Below are 16,814 nucleotides of genomic sequence, written 5' to 3'. Positions count from 1 at the left end.
CAAGGACCAAGGGGCTGGGCAGGAGTCCTAAGGGAGTTGGGCTTCCCCCAGATGTGATGACAGTCTTCACCTTGGTTGGGGGTGTGGCCAGGGCCTGAGAGCTTGGGGCTGCACTTCTGAGCTGCTTCTACTTTTTCCTCAGTGTGTACCCCTTGGTTAGAGGCAGGATAGAGAGCCAGAGGGGTTGGAGCCACACTCCAGAGCTCTCTCTGCTCCTTCCCTGGTGCACACACGCCCACTGGCAATGGCGGCCTCGGCCTTTGTGGGGGGCAGTGCTGGAGCAGTAACGGCTGGACTGGGAGCCTGGAGAGGGCTGGGAGCTGCTCTGGGGCAGTACCGGCAGGCTGGCCAGAGCACCAGGCAGTCTTCAATGTACTGCCTCTGCACTGGGACTGTGAGCAAGCATGTTTGTTCTCTTCAAGACCAGAGTCTCAGTATCTTACAGCCCTCCAGTAAGCCCTACTGATTTTCAAACCAGCTAAGGGGGCTCATCTTCACAGTGTCAAGCCCAGGCCTGCGGTGCCTAATATGTGGCTCAAAGCCCCCACTCCCCAGGGAGGATCCCCAAGCCTGGGATAGCCCGCTCCACTTCCTGGTCCCCACTAGGGATTCAGGTCCCAACTAGATCGCTTCTCCTCCCCCTGTACCAGACTCCATGTGGTTCTTTCTTTACAGCCTTGATTGTAGAAGAGCCGTTTCGCTAGTCTTCAGGTCATTCTCAGAGAGAGTTGCTCTATCCATAGTTGTGGCTTGGATGTGTTCATGGAGGCAGGTGAGCTCGGGGTCTCCCCCCTCCACCTTCTGGATCCCACCTCCTAGACATATTAGGACGAGCCAAATTTTGTGGTTTTCTGAGCACAGAGTCAGGAGCTTTCCAGATCAGCTTGGGAAATATGTCTGTTTTCTGATTTCCAAAAACAAAATTCCAATTTTCTTCTTGTTTCCCAGGCCAGCAACCCTAAGGTAGGTCCTAAGTCAGTGAGCAAACTTTCTTGTTCTCAGGGTTTGACAAACCCCCCACCCCACCCCCAGCTGCTGAATCTCCAGGGTAAACTTATTTTCTACAACTTACGTCACGGACATAGAATTACCTGGGAAAATGAACATCAAAAGCTTACTCATTGACATAGCGTAAGTGGTGTCATCTCCCCTCTGCTCTGTGCATTTCGAGGCCCTGAAAAGACAGCACAAGCTCACCAAGTGTTCTCACAGTATCGTCCCAACCACAGACCAAGCTGTTCCACTGTCTTCCCTAAATTCTGATGCTCAGAGAGGGCAGGAACTATGACATTTTAACTGTGGTGTCACCAGCATTTTGGACTTTGCCTGACACATAGTAGGTAGTTTTGCCTATGAATGAATGAATGAATGAATGAGTGAATGAATGAAAGAATAAATAAATTGTGTTGGGGACACTTTCAGGGAATCATGAGAGGACAGAAGACAGCAAGAGATGAAGAAAACGCCTATGGTAAGAACATGCCTCACAACGCGTGTTTGCCCCAGGTATGAGCTCTGGGTAGTAAGGGGGATGGGCTAACTCAACACGGAACAGAGAGAAGCCCCAGAGGTTTCTCGATGCTGGGATGAAACAGCAAAGAGCCCTGGGACTGGCATTTGACCTAGATCTCTGCCCCTGACCTGCTGTGAGATATTGAGTTCTTTGACTAACCTGCACCTCCGTCCCTAAGGTAAAATGAATAAACCTTCTTTGATCTCCACAGAAGGGGATATGGAGGGAATCCAACTGCATACTAGAGGGAACATGATTCACCAGGTAGAAGGTGTTAGGGAACAAGGATGGAGGGTTAACCAGGTATCTTATTAGGCAGCAGGTTTAAGAGAGAAGAGAGGAAGAGGAGGGAAAGAGGGAGGGAAGAAAGGATGGTCTCATCTTATCCCCCCAACAGCCCTATGAGGACAGCGCTACATTATTGATCCCATTGGTGCAGAAGAGGTTTAACACTTAGATTAAGCAGCTTCCCAGGGTTTACAAGGCTGGCAGGGGGGTGGGGCTGTGATTCAAACCCAGGGTGTGGGACACCAGACAGCCCTCGTGGCCAGGCCCACTGCCCCTCCTGTCTTTCTTCAGTGGCAGGGTATCTGGGAATGTATGGCAGAGGCCACTGAAGTTGTCACATAGGGAGCAGCTCTGCACAGTGTGGATGACAGGTCATGTCACACGAAGTAATAGCCTGTATTATACAGGGGTGTCCTCTACAGAAACATTCACCCGGTGCTGGCGCACCTACAGGTGCATGTGTGACGCCAAAGGGGGGAGAAATAGACGGGTAGAGATCCCCCGGAGTTCACAGATCTCCGACCAGGGCACTCAGTAAAGGTTTGGTCCGAAAAGCAAAAGTCGAAGCACTCTTTTCTCCTTTGTTCAAAGGCGTCCAGGGGACCCGGGTACCAGGATATGTACTTTCAGGTTCGGGAGCTTACAGATCCTTGGTGTTCACAGGTTTAGAAGCCCGCGAGTCTGCCCTGCAGGAGCCCAGGCTGCGGCTCCTCCTGGCCGGGAGGTCAGGGACTGGGAAAAGCGCCACGGGGAACAGCATCCTGGGCCAGAAGCGCTTCCTCTCCAGGCTCGGGGCGACATCGGTGACCCGGACCTGCGCCGCGGGCAGCTGCAGGTGGGCCAAGTGGGACGTGGAAATCATTGACACCCCGGACCTCTTCAGCTCCGAAGTCTGCCAGACAGACCCGGGCTGCACGGAGAGAGGCCGCTGCTACCTGCTCTCGGCGCCGGGGCCCCACGCCCTGCTCCTGGTGACCCAGCTGGGCCGCTTCACGGCGCAGGACCAGCAGGCCTGGAGGGGGGTGAAGGCGCTGTTCGGGGACGGCATCGTGACGCGCACCATCGTGGTCTTCACCCGCGAGGAGGACCTGGCTGGGGGCTCGCTGCAGCATTACGTGCGCGACACCGGGAACCGCGCGCTCAGGGAGCTGGTGGCCGAGTGTGGGGACCGATTCTGCGCCTTCGACAACCGAGCCGCCAGCGGGAAGCGGGAGGCGCAGGTGATGGCGCTGATGGGGCTGGTGGAGGAGCTGGTGAGACACCACGGCGGCGCCCCCTACACCAACGAACTGTACAGCCTGGCGCAGGCCCTGGGCGGCGCGGACCCCGCGGAGAGGCTGCTCAGGATGGCGGAGCTAGTGGCCGTCTGCGCGCAGAGGCGGCGGGAGCGCTGGCCGCTGGCCTGGCTGTGGCGGTGGCCCAAGGCGCGGGGGACCTGGTGTAAGCTGGGCGTGTACACCCTGCTGGGTGCCCTGGTCCTGCTCTGCCTGCTCTACAGGCACCGGCCAGAGGCCGTGACAGGGTGATATTCAGTCTTGCAGGTAACCTGGCAAGAAAGGAACTGAACACTTGGGTCAGAAGGGGGATTTCAAAGGAATCAGAGTTTTCAAGAGTTTCATATTTCCTCCAGTAAACAGTTTTAAAATAAAGTTGTACAATTTTAAAACGTCCTTAAAACGTGGTAGTTAGCTTGATGTTTTGGTCCTCTCTTGAAAAATAGTGGAATGACTGGTGACTTTTAGTAGAAAATGGATTTATAGCAAAGGGAAAACAGCTATTTTTAGCTTGTGTTTGTTTGTTTGTTTAGACACTGCCTTCCTCCCTTTGGACTGCTATTAAAAAACAACAACAAAAAGAAACCACAGACTGGGTGGCTTAGAAAAAACAGACATTTATCCCTCACACTTCTGGAGGCTGGAAGTCCAAAATCATGGTCCGGTTTGGGGGAGAGCCCTCTCTGAGATTGCAGACTGCCACCTTCTGGCTGTGTCCTCACCTTGATGGAAGGGGCACTTTGGCAAGGGCACTAATCCCAATCATGAGGAATCTACCCTCATGACCTAATAACCTCCCGATGACCCCATCTCCTAATACCATCCTCTCCAGATTAGGTTTTCAACACGTAAATGCTGGGGAGGGGGACACAAACATTCAGAGCATAGCCTGCACTCTCTCTTCTTGATATTTTCTGGTTCTTATGGGTAGATATCTCCCTTCAGTGATCCTTGTAAATTTTCATTATCATCAAGGACAGAGATGTCACAGTCATACATATTAATATTTACTTCTGATACATCGGTTTATTTACCAGTACAATGGCTTAGTACCAAGAAGTTAAATGTAACTACACTGAAAATAACACAGTTTCCAACTTTCTAGCATGTATTATGGTTCATGTCTGTCCAAAATGAAGTAAGATTTGGGGAAAATGACATGCAATGTCTTCAATGTAGTTACCTATCTGGATTTTTAAATAATAATAATAAAGCGCCTGTCTCAAAATGGAGGAGAGAGGGGTGGCAGGGTCATCGGCAGAGAACCACAGAGCACCGGAGGTTAGGTGTGACTGTATCGTGGGGTTTTTACAGGGGATGGGCCAACCCACATAAGTCTGTGAATGCCATCCTTACGTTGTGTAAGCAAACGCTAGGATCTGTTTATATCTGTATTTCTGAATGTGACAGAACACTTTAAAGGAAGTCTTTCTATCAGCCATGCGCTAGTTAGGAGGTGTGGATGCAGCAGGACGCAGATATCCCAATACTACCAGGGCTCAGGGGTGCTAAGGGCCGGGAGGTTGTGCGCAGGCACCCTAGGGCCATCCCAGCTCCACGTGGAGAAGGGGCCTATGTGCATGCACTTCGATGCCACCTCAGGTTAAGGGCCTGCAGAGACTCAGGATGGCTACGGGCTTAGAGTGGCCTGCAGTGGGGTGGGGTGGGGGGGTACCTGAGGGCCATAGTAGTGGGGCAGGGAGTTGGGCTCTGTGAAGCCTGGCTGGAAAAAAGTCCATTATCAATTCCTGCCTTCAGCATCGTGCTGGGCGCATGCAGGAACTCTCAGCCACGGAGGGGCACTTTCCACACGCTGAGGGCCCCAGGAAGGGGCCGACTTAGCGGGGACGGCCTGTGTCCGCAGCTTGCCCATCCAGGGCCACGTGCGCATGAGCATGCGTTGTGAGCCAAAGACTTCGCTTACCATGGGGTTGATTGTAACCTGCTTGTTCTTTCGTTTTTCGTTTTCTCACATCAGGGTGTCCACATATGCCCTCCAATTTCTGTCATTGTTTATTATTTCTGTCTTGTTTGTAAATGGAAATGTGATTTTTAAAATAAATATGAGCGTTAGGATTGTAAAAATCTCATGCGGACTGTAGCATATAGAAATGTGTAGGATCAGAGGAAGGCTTGACATCCGTGGCTAAAACACCCTGCTTGGGGCATCACCAGGACCATTGTGGGGGACAGTGGAAAGAGCAGATGTACAGAGGGCTTGTGTGACAAAGCCGGTCCCCTATGAACTTGCTCCAGGACCTTGGGCACAAGGGGATTCAGCTTTTCTTGAGATGTATATATTAATATTAATCCTTATAGCTTTCATGTATGACAAAATAACATGAGTGAAAGCACTTTGTAGGTTAAATTCCGTAAGAACATAGTACAGAAACAAAAAGTCTAAGAAGAAACTTCTCATAATAATAATCCTCATAAATAAATCTCATACTCATAAATACATAAATTTCACACTCATAAATACTCCGCATTTATTATTCATAATAATAACTACTCCACATTATTCTATGTATAGAGTTGGGAGCTAGTGGTAATATAAGGTCGGCACGATTAGTCATCAAATATATTTACAAAGTGCAATCAAAGTTGTATTTGTTCTCTAAAATATTGCTAGTTTCTAATCCTTAGATTTAGAACTATGCAACATGACTCATAAGTAAATGGAAGACACAATTTTTAGTTTTTTAAATGTAATTTAGGGACTTCCCTGGAGGTCCAGTGGTTAAGACTCCACGCTTCCACTGCAGAGGGCACGGGTTCCATCCCTGGTCGGGAACGAAGATCCCGCATGATGTGCGGGCAGCCAAAAAAATTTTAAATATATACAATTTAATGTTACACGTGTAATACAAGATAGATCATAAAACAAAATAATATAAGATTGATCATAAAATAGAAAACAGAAGCTGTAGAGAGAACACTATAATATAACAATTTATTGCCTTAATATTTTATGATGAAAAATACCTCATGAGGTATGAAGGGTAATTATCATTAACAGCCTTTTATTTGAAGAGGAAAGTAATTTACTGAGAGTCCAGTGATTTTCTAAGGACAAAACGTGGCAAATCAGAACTGGAACTTATTTTTCCTTACTGTCCTATAGGAAGAGTTTCCTGAACCAGACACAGGGTCAAAATACTATAACTTCTATAAAAATATAACTTCTCAAAAACTGTCTATTTGAGTGAAAATATATATATATATATATATATATATATATATATATATATCTCGACTACTTACATGTCCTCTCATTTTCTTTCTTTTTTTTCTCACCTTTTCTTTTATCTCTTCAAGAATAAAAATTCGTTGATCGTGTGCTGATGAAGTTTCTTTCATATTTCCATGCCCTGCTGCCTGGAACAGCTGTCATTTTATCTAAAGAGGTTCATATTTGACTTACTTCTGAGAGTTGTTTTTGGTCATGACGAGTTTTTCTTTTTTTTTTTTTTTTTTTTTTTTTTTTTTTTTTGCGGTATGTGGGCCTCTCACTGCTGTGGCCTCTCCCGTTGCGGAGCACAGGCTCCGGACACGCAGGCTCAATGGCCATGGCTCACGGGCCAAGCCGCTCCGCGGCACGTGGGATCCTCCCAGACCAGGGCACGAACCCGCGCCCCCTGCATCGGCAGGCGGACTCTCAACCACTGCGCCACCAGGGAAGCCCCGAGTTTTTCTTTTTTTTAAAAAAAAATTATTTATTTATATTTTTGGCTGCATTGGGTCTTCCTTGCTGCGCACGGGCTTTCTCTAGTTGCGGTGAGAGGGGGCTACTCTTTGTTGCAGTGCACGGGCTTCTCATTGCAGTGGCTTCTCTTGTTGCGGAGCACGGGCTCTAGGCACGCGGTAGTTGTGGCACGCGGGCTCCAGAGTGCAGGCTCAGTAGTGGCACACAGGCTTAATTGCTCCACGGCATGTGGGATCTTCTTGACCCAGGGCTCGAACCCATCTCCCCTGCATCGGCAGGTGGATTCTTAACTACTACGCCACCAGGGAAGCCCCCATGATGAGTTTTTCAAGCAGATTTCAAACAATGCATACCCTCTTACATAGTCTTGTGCAATATTCAGTATTGTACAATATTCAATTCTTGTACAATGTTCAACATTCATCACCTGGCTGGGCAGATGCCACTACTCCTTCCAGTAAATATCCTATGGATTGAACTCCCTAGAAGAGGAATTCCTATAACTCCTTGGGGAAGCCAGAGCTAGTCTATGACCCAAGACTCTTTTTTTCTGCCCTGGGAGCCTTCATCTGATGGAGGCAATGTTGCCTTTTCTTATACAACTGCATTTGTGCTTGCTTATTCCAGCAATAAAATATTTTGAGATTTTTTCTAAATTTGTCTTTCACCTCTTTTTTTTTTTTTAAAGTAGTTATCTTCCAAAATGATGTAGTATTTTGTTTTAATTATTATTTGGGGTCTTAATTATTTTTATACCTTACATTCAATCTCCTTCTCGGCCCAATTCTTATTTATTTTATATTTCCTTTCACTCTTTACACCATTAATTTTAGGCACTCCTTTTTACTTTGGAAATAGCGTTAAATCGCGTCTATCCCTTGATTTACTACATCTGAAAACACCTAAGATCTATTCTTCCACATGCTAGCGAAATAGCTCATGGATACACTGAAGAGAACTGCTTACCACCCCTCAAATGTCACACACACACCCCCAAGAAGAGACACCCAACCCCAAGAAACAAAAGACAAGGATAGTCACTCTCTGACTCCCAGCCCTGGGCAGTTTCTGGACAGGAGGAAAGCTCCAGTCCAACCTGTTCTACATCTGGGCTCCAGCCTTGCACGAAGGTAGAGAAGTCCTCCTTCCTGAAAAGCCAGTGATTCTTTCTTGCGCCAAAGAAAATAACTAATTTTCTCAGTAGATCTCTTTGTAGGTGCTTTCACAGGGAGACTCAGATCAGCGTGGTCTGTGTTAGAGTGAGAGGTACTTGGACTCAACAACAGAGATGAAACGTGGATCTTCCGGGAATGGTGGCCGGAGAGCACCACACGCCCGCGGAGGCAACAGGGGCCTTTAGCGACGGGGGAACAGGGGGGATGGGGCCGTGTTTTTCTCTTTCACCCTCCAAACATCACGTCTTAAAGAGGAAATGGGAGGGGGCGAGGCGCTCGCGGGCTCCGACAGGAAACATCCCATTAGGCGGGCAGCACGCTCCGAACTCGCTGCTCCCCGGTTTCCGCAGCAGCAGGTTCGGCCCATCCGGAGGGGATGTCCCCAGCTGCGGGGACAGGGGCGCACTCCGTTAGCCACATTTTCCTTCTTGCCCTGCAGCCGAGCCCCGGAACCTTCGGCCACGCGCTCGCGCCGACCCGCCGGCACCCAGCCCGCAGCGCCGCGCCTGGTAAGGGGAACCCGGCGGGGGTCCCAGCGTCCTGGGTGGGGGCCCGGGGAGGGGGGTTCCTGGAGGCCGCGGTTGAGTCAGGGCTACTGATTTCTCGCGAGATCTGACACCGGTTACCATACTTCTGGGCTCTCCCGTCAGTGAAACGGGGCGCCGATGGTGAGCGTTATGGGCAACCGCGGATTCCCAGGGGGAGGGAAGCGGCTTCGGGAACCGCTCACCCCGCGTTCGCGGCCCACAGCTTTCCACAGCGTGGAGGTCTTTTCCGTCTAGTTGCCTACTTCTTAGCTCTTCTGACTTTCGTAAGCTTCACGGGGTTTCATAAAGCTTCACTAAGATTCTCATCCCATTTGACAGATGAGAAAACTGAAACTCACCAGGTGCCCTAACTAGGTGGGGCGGACGTCTCCGTTTTAGCTCTTAACTCCCCCGGACCAGCCCCGCCCCACCCCTGACCAGCACCAGGCCCCCGAGAGGCCTGGGCACCGGGAATCTGTTCCTAGGGCTCCACAGGACAAGTACGGGATCATTATGTTCCCGCCCTCATTGAGCCACGTGCTCCAAACGACACCTCTCAGGGAACATTGTTCCATGGATCTTCTGAAAATCAGCCCATTCTCCCCCAATACCCCACACTTTTCTTACGACACGATGTCGAACTCGACCCTGTGGCAAACAGATTCCAGTGTGGACAGGAAGCAACCCTTTGTCTACTAAAGTTCCTGTGAGAGCCGCGTTATGAAATCACAATGCTGACCTCTGAAACAAGTGGCGCCAGGAAACGGGGGCGGGGGTGGGGGGCAGAGGGCGAAGGAGAATGTGAATCAGGCCGACGGAAAACATTGTTATCTTTCCTGAAACAGCATGAGAGAGCCCGCTTTCCACTGGTTTGATGAAGTAAGGTACCGTCAAGATAAAATCAGGTTCGCATAATGTACAAATCAGGAGGTACATTATGCTCATTGGCTTCAGCCTCCAACCTAAGCTACATCCTCCTGCTGTTCCTGTCAGATACTCTTATAATCTCTGCTCGCATACTGCCCGCGACTCTCTCATGATTCCTGATCCCACCTGGGGGAAGATTAGGAGGGTTTTCCTTGTGGAGAAGAAATCTGCCTCCACTCCTGATTCTCCCACTTCTGTCTACTAGGTGATTGACACATGTCACATTCCTTCCAGTTTAGGATGTTTCCCGATCTTTTCCTAGGCTTGATTCTGTCCTTTTAATATTCTATGACTCATTTTAGCATTCCATCAATATCCTTTCTGACAAGCCTCTGCACACTTTGTTATTTGTTAATATCTGTCCAAAAAAATCTACTCCTCGGTGGGACGTGTCTCCCCCGGCAGCCTGACCCACTCAGAAGACGGTTCAGGAGGACCGTGCGCGCCTCTGCTTATGTAACCTGAACTTTGATTGGCTTTTGTGACAGCCACAGAGCTCCATTTGGGTCACACTGATCATCAAGTCATGGGAAAACACCAGATTGCTTTAAACTGAAATACTTCCATTCCGAGCAACTTCTGCCCCCTGCGATTTTATCTTTGAATAATCTTTTTTTGTTTTTGAAAATGTGCACTCAAGATTTTGCAATACAGTTCTCTTTGTTAATTTTAGGGTAAGCTTCCAGCCTGTCTGCCTCAGTTTATGTCCTGACCATGGATGGCAGCATGGTATGTGGTGTTCCAAGAGGTTCAGTGACTTTATAATCTCTTTTCCTCCCTGATAAATCTAGGAGAATACACAGGGAAAATGAGCCATTTTTTGGTCTTAGCTCCATGGCAGTTGTGTGATTGTGGGCAGTTCTGCTGAGGCTCAGTTTCCTAATATTTTAATAGAAATTTTTAATACCTATCTTGATCACATCATAGAGAATTTAGGAGGACAATTAAAAGAATGGACATGAAAGAAACTTGAAAATTACAAATGGCTGCACAGAGGATTATTACCATGGTGAAGTTCATCATCAACATTGTCACCACTGTCATCATCGTCTTTACCACATCGATATATTGATTCCAATATATAGAAACTGTCGTCTGAAGTAGAAAAGATGTCAGAGAATTTGAGCAGTTTTAACAAAAGCTGGAGTATTATTTACCAGAGGCAAGGACAGCATGTGGGAGAATGTGGTGAGAAAAATACTCTTCTCTGGGCTTAAGGAAAGGAAAGTGGTGCAGAAGGAAAAGGAAAGGAAGGAAGTTGCCTTAATAAATTCTGAGAATGTGACGAGGGATGGTTTCCCTAATGAGAGCCATTTCTATTCTTCCCTACTGAGAGAATAGAAAAATGTGAAAAAGGTAGAAATAACAGAATCAACCTGAATAGCAAATAAACTATGAAAACCGTTTTGAATTCAATGTTACTCAATAAAATGCACCTTTAAACCAATTAAGACATCCTAATATATGCCCATCAGGGTGACCAAAAAATTAAAAATCTAATATCACCAAGCGTAAGTGAAGATTTAGGGGATTCTCACCCATGGCTGCTCCCAGTATGACTTAGCACAAGCTTCTTGAAGTCATATTTGGCAGTATCTTGTCAGGTGGAAACTATATATCCCCGAGAAATCGTCCATGTGCACAAGGAGATGTGTACGGGGATTCTTCTGCAGCATTGTTTGTAGTAGCAAGCACGTATTTTGGCACACCAAATGTTTGTTAATAAAGAGTTGGATAAAATGCTACATAAATAATGTCACTGACATAAAAGATTAAAATACCAAAAAGTACTATATATTACCTATACATACATGTGTATCTCAGAATATTGGTTGCCTCTGAAGGGAAGAGGGAGAATGAGACGGGTTGGGGGGAGTCAAACAATAAATAAATGGAACTATATGTGTAATGTTTTAACTTTTTCAATCAAACCGAACAGCGGCAGTAAAAATGCCAAAATACTTAGATCTGTTCATTGCAAATAGTGGGCATGTGTTTCATTACTCTGTGTATTTCTCCCCTTAAAATGTTTGTTTCATAACTGTGTAATCTTGAAAACTGAATAAATAAAATACAGTCTCAGAGATCATCTTAACTATAGTGGCATATTGCATCCTTGCCTTTTCTAGCACCAAGAAGAACGACACCATATTATGCCTCATCTGAATTTATCCCCATAGTTTTGCCAATTTCTGGTTCTATCTACTGGAATTTTTTTAAGTGGTTATTGGGAGACCCACAAGGAAAGACATTTGGTTTGAAACTGAGCAGGAAACGAATTTATCTTGAATCTGTCCTGAATGTTGATTCTGTCCCTCAGTCATGGCGCCAGCTTCTCTCCACCAGCTGCTCAGAGGGGAGGGAGGGTGGTGGCCGTGCTCCTCCATCTTCTACCCCGTCCTCTCATGTCCGTCCTCACAGGTGCCCTGGATCCCCAGTTCCACGCTCCCATTGGAAGGTACATTGTACTCTCCTCTTTGCCACGGGGATATCCATCTGGTACAAAGAGTTTCTGGGACTGGAAATGGCCAGTACTTCAAACAAACCAATGTCCTTTACAGCAAGGCAATGTCTATTCTCTAGTCTAGCAAGTTTGCTTACTTTGATTCCAATAATAATAGTAATAACAAAACAATTAAAAAATCCTGCTTCTCATTCCATAGAAGAAGACTTTCTTTATTTCATGCCTTTTCCAGTGGAGGGGAGACAATCAACTGATTTGTTTTCAAACATTTCATGCTTTCCTATAGGATGAGGAATCAGCATTGTGTTCATATAACCTAGCATCACCTGGCTTGCTTAAAGTTATATATGGGTATTTGAAAGTAAAATATAAGTTAGAAAATTAGCAGTGGAAACAGCTCATCTAAGGATAATTATTCTTGGCTGTCTGAATTGGAGGTGTTCTCAGGCCTTACCAAGTCCCATATGGACACTTGCTTTTTATTCCTTTCCTTTTTTTATTCCAGAAGAGAATGGAAGGGCTTCAGAGGAGCAGATACGGGACTATGGCTGAAGGTAAGAAAGCCTCCAAATTCTCAAGAGCTCTAGGCATCAGGGAAGAGTCACTATTTTCTCTCCTCCTCTCCCTCACCTCAAACACAGTGACAGAAAAGAAACCCAGTTATTTTCAGCTGCAGAAGAAAAGGCAGCTATCATGTTCTTTATCTTCCCTACCATCATCACACCCACACACACCCGAGTTTGTGAAGCTCTCCCCTGTGCCGTGATGTATGGGAAATGAGGAAATGAAACTTCAAGTCAGAAGTCAGGGGATTTGGAAACGAACTGTGAAAATGATAACCTTCCCTGCCTGCACTCAACTGAAAAGAGGAAAAGTTCCCCATAAAGATTTAGTAATCGTGTTTGCTAAAAAAAAAAAAAAAAAAAAAAATCCAGAATACTTAAGAAAGGGAAGAACAAACACAGAGTAAAAGGAATAACAATAACAGATTTTGGAGACTAAAATGAACTTAATCCATTTGAGCTCATAAGAACTCCAGAAATCCTTGGATTCTCACTCTCTTCATCCCTTGAAGATTTTAGCTCTTGATGCAGGGTCACCCTCGACAACACCACTTTTGTTCTAATTTCCTGTAATTCTATCAGTCAAATTGACGATATTTCCAACACATGTATTTCTTATACATGATGGTCTTATCATCTCTTCTTCAGCCACCGATCCAGGGTCATCTGTCAGACTCCGTCCTTGACTTTAACGACAAGCCTTCTGTAGGCTCACTTCCAACTCCCCACCCAAAAAAGCAGAAACTCAGGGACATTCAGCTGGTCCTCAGTGGGAGGTCACTGGAGCTCTGACATCTGAGACTTCCTTTACCCCCAAGTTTCAGACGAATGTGATGAGCAGTCTGTGTGCCTGGGAATTGGTGGGTGGAAAAGAGGTGATAATAGTTTCTCATTTGTGACTTCTCATCCTCCCCCTCTGTCTAATCTCACATTTATTTAGCATGAAACTGGCCTAATCACCATCCCTGGAAAAGCACAGGGACCACTTTTTTTCTGAAAGCTGTATTTTCCCTGGTCCTGATGAAGTCCTTGGAGCATCCTTCATTAGTGTAGCAGTTCTTACTCTTGGCTATGGGTCCAAGTTCGGGCTCCCAGTGTGGGCTTCCTGCCATTCAAGAGTCGCCTAAAGTTGTATGCAAACATTTGTATGTATTTAAATATCACTATTTGGCAGGGAAAGAGGTCCAAGGCTTTCATGAGGTACCATGAAAGGTCCGTGACCTACAACTCTTAAGAATCACTAACTTTACCAACAAGGACCTACTGTAGAGCACAGGGAACTCTGCTTAATATTCTGAAATAACCTAAATGGGAATAGAATTTGAAAAAGAATAGATACATGTCTATGTATAGCGTAATCATTTTGCTGCACACCTGAAGCTAACACAACATTGTTAATAAACTAAACTCCAAGATAAAATAAAAAAATTTTTTAAATCACTGACTTAGTAAAACACGAAAAACTCTTTTTTTTTTTTTTTTTTTTTTTAGGCGGGATAGAGCATCAGCGGTTTGCAACCTCTTCCTCATTGAGGATCATCCTGGTGGGCAAAACAGGCAGCGGGAAAAGTGCCACCGGGAACAGTATCCTCTGCCAGCCGGTGTTTGAGTCCAGGCTGGGGGCCCAGTCGGTGACCAGGAAGTGTCAGGGGGCAACGGGCACGTGGAACGGGAGGGGCGTCCTGGTGGTGGACACGCCCCCCATCTTTGAGGCGAGGGCCCAGGACCAAGAGGTGTACGAGAACGTCGGGGACTGCTACCTGCTCTCGGCCCCGGGGCCTCACGTGCTGCTGCTGGTGACCCAGCTGGGGCGCTTCACAGAGCAGGACGTGGTGGCCGTGACCAGGGTGAAAGAGGTCTTTGGGGCGAGAGCCCTGAGACACACGGTCCTCCTCTTCACCCGCAAGGAGGACTTAGCGGACGGATCCTTGCATGACTACGTAGCAAACACAGACAACGTCAGGCTGAGGGGCCTGGTCCGGGAGTGCGGGCAGAGGTACTGCGCCTTCAACAACCGGGCCTCCGGGGACGAGCAGAGGAAGCAGCTGGCCGAGCTGATGGCCGTGGTCGAGGGGCTGGAGAGGGAGCACCAGGGCGCCTACCTCAGCAACGACCTCTTCTTTGATGCACAGTGGCTCCAGCAGGGCTGGGGCGACCCCCATGGAGAAGGTCACGTGCGCTACCTGGCCAAGGTGCGGTCGCATGTTGCAAAGCAAAAGCAAGACCTGAAAGAGGCCCAGAGAAACGGTGCCTTCAAGGTGCTCCTCCGAGTCAAAAACTGGATCATTTCTCACGTCAGAATATTTGCTGTTTTTGTTATATGCTTTTTGAGTTTTCTTGCCATTTTAATTATCTTGTGTAGCACTCACGAATGCTGAGCATTTTCAGATGATACCTGCCATCAGCTTCCATTTTTTCAGTCAGCATTTTTATCTATATTGATAAGGAATTTTATTTGCTTTTTACACAATTTCACTTTCAATTTCCCTTCCTTGCATCAGACATACCATCCATTTTCTTCAGTCGCTTTTTATTTTCCATCCACCTGACCCATCCATAGATCAGTCCAGAGCAGCCTGTTGCCCGATGTCTGGAAACAGTTCTTTTACACAGGCGAACCTTGGAAACATCGCAGGTTTGGTTCCAGACCACTACAACAAAGTGACTGTCAAAAGTATCACCCCAAGTTCTTGGTTTCCCTGTGCACATAAAAGTTATGTTTATGCTACACTGTAGTCTATTTAGTGTGCAATAGCATTTTATCCAAAAAACAATGTATATACCTGAATCTAAAATTACTTTACTGCTAACCATCATCTGAGCCTTCAGTGAGTCATAATCTGTTTGCTGGTGGAAGGTCTTCCTCCATGTTGATGGCTGCTGACTAATCAAGGTGGTGGCTGCTGATGTTCGGGGCAGCTGTGACAATTCCTTAAGATAAGACAGCAGTGGAATTTGCCACATCAATTGACTCTTCCTTTCACAGATGATTTCTCTGTAGCGCACAATGCCATCTGATAGCATTTTACCCACTGTAGAACTTCTTTCTACGAACGGGTAGAAAGAAGAATTGGAATCAGTCCTCTCAAACTCTGCTGTTGCTTTATCAATTAAATTTATGTAATATTCTAAATCCTTTGTTGTCACTTCAACAATGTTCACAGCACCTTCACCAGGAGTAGATTCCATCTCAAGAAACCACTGTCTTTGCTCATTCATAAGAAGCAACTCCTCATCTGTTCAAGTTTTATCATGAGGTTACAGCAGTTCAATCACACCCTCAGGCTCCACTTCGAATTCTAGTTCTCTTGCTGTTTCCACCACATCTGCAGTTACTTCTTCCACTGAAGGGTTGAGTCCCTCAAAGTCGCCCATGAGGTCTGGAATCAGCTTTTTCCAAACTCTTATTAATGTTGATATTTTGACATCTTCCCATGAATCATGAATAGTCTTAAGGGCATCTAGAATGGTGAGTCCTTTCCAGACGTTTTTCAATTAACGTTGCCCAGATCCATCAAAGGACTCACTATCTATGGCAGCTATAGCTTTACAAAATGTATTTCCTAAATAATAATACTTGAAAGTCAAAATTGCTCCTTGATCCATGGGCTACAGAATGGATGAAATCTCAAACTGCTTAGAACTGCTTTTGCTGCATCCCATAGGTTTTGGGTCATTGTCATTTGTTTCTATGTAGTTTTTTTATTTCTTCTTTGATTTCTTCAGTGATCTCTTGCTTATTTAGTAGTGCGCTGTTTAGCCTCCATGTATGTGTGGCTTTTACAGTTTTTTTCCTGTAATTGATTTCCAATCTCATAACATTGTGGTCAGAAAAGGTGCTTGATACGATTTCAGTTTTCTTAAACTTTCCAAGGCTTGATTTGTGACCCAAGATGTGATCTATGCTGGAGAAAGTTCTGCGTGCACTTGAGGAGAAAGTGTATTCTGCCACTTTTGGGTGGAATGTTCTATAAATATCAATTAAATCTATCCGGTCTATTGTGTCATTTAAAGCTTGTGTTTCCTTATTTATTTTCATTTTGGATGATCTCTCCATGGGTGTAAGTGGGGTGTTAAAGTCCCCTGCTATTATTGTGTTACTGTCGATTTCCCCTTTCATGGTTGTTAGCATTTGCCTTATGTATTGAGGTGTTCCTATGTTGGGTGCATAAACATTTATAATTGTTGTACCTTCTTCTTGGATTGATCCCTTGATCATTATGTAGTGTCCTTCCTTATCTCTTGTAACAGTCTTTATTTTAAAGTCAGATACAGTAAGCATATTAATAAATTTTGAACTACTATTCACATTCCAGATGTTACTCTTTAGATTCAGAGCGTCAATGAGCCCCTTCTCCCCTCCATAGCTTTGACTCA

At 46.2% G+C, this 16,814-nt stretch overlaps 2 protein-coding genes across 2 annotated transcripts; both read left to right on the top strand.

The window, feature by feature from the left end:
- Nucleotides 1–244: 244 nt before the first annotated feature.
- On the top strand, nucleotides 245–3,456 carry GIMAP1 (GTPase, IMAP family member 1; the record flags this gene model as incomplete). The annotated part of the gene is made up of 4 exons (XM_079711879.1): nucleotides 245–394; nucleotides 949–963; nucleotides 1,423–1,471; nucleotides 2,393–3,456. 4 exons carry the CDS (start codon nucleotides 245–247, stop codon nucleotides 3,325–3,327), a joined length of 1,149 nt encoding a protein of 382 aa, XP_079568005.1. The 3' UTR covers nucleotides 3,328–3,456.
- A 7,115-nt stretch (nucleotides 3,457–10,571) lies between these two features.
- On the top strand, nucleotides 10,572–14,815 carry LOC307058519 (GTPase IMAP family member 5-like; the record flags this gene model as incomplete). The annotated part of the gene is made up of 3 exons (XM_079712018.1): nucleotides 10,572–10,598; nucleotides 12,380–12,428; nucleotides 13,929–14,815. The coding sequence occupies exons 1-3, from the start codon at nucleotides 10,584–10,586 to the stop codon at nucleotides 14,813–14,815; spliced, it is 951 nt and encodes a 316-aa protein (XP_079568144.1). The 5' UTR covers nucleotides 10,572–10,583.
- Nucleotides 14,816–16,814: the final 1,999 nt, after the last annotated feature.

The sequence above is a fragment of the Hyperoodon ampullatus genome (genome assembly GCF_949752795.1).
Source record: "Hyperoodon ampullatus genome assembly, chromosome: 9".
In the NCBI taxonomy this organism is placed as follows: Eukaryota; Metazoa; Chordata; class Mammalia; order Artiodactyla; family Ziphiidae; genus Hyperoodon; species Hyperoodon ampullatus.
This window is presented reverse-complemented; position numbering and strand designations above follow the sequence as displayed.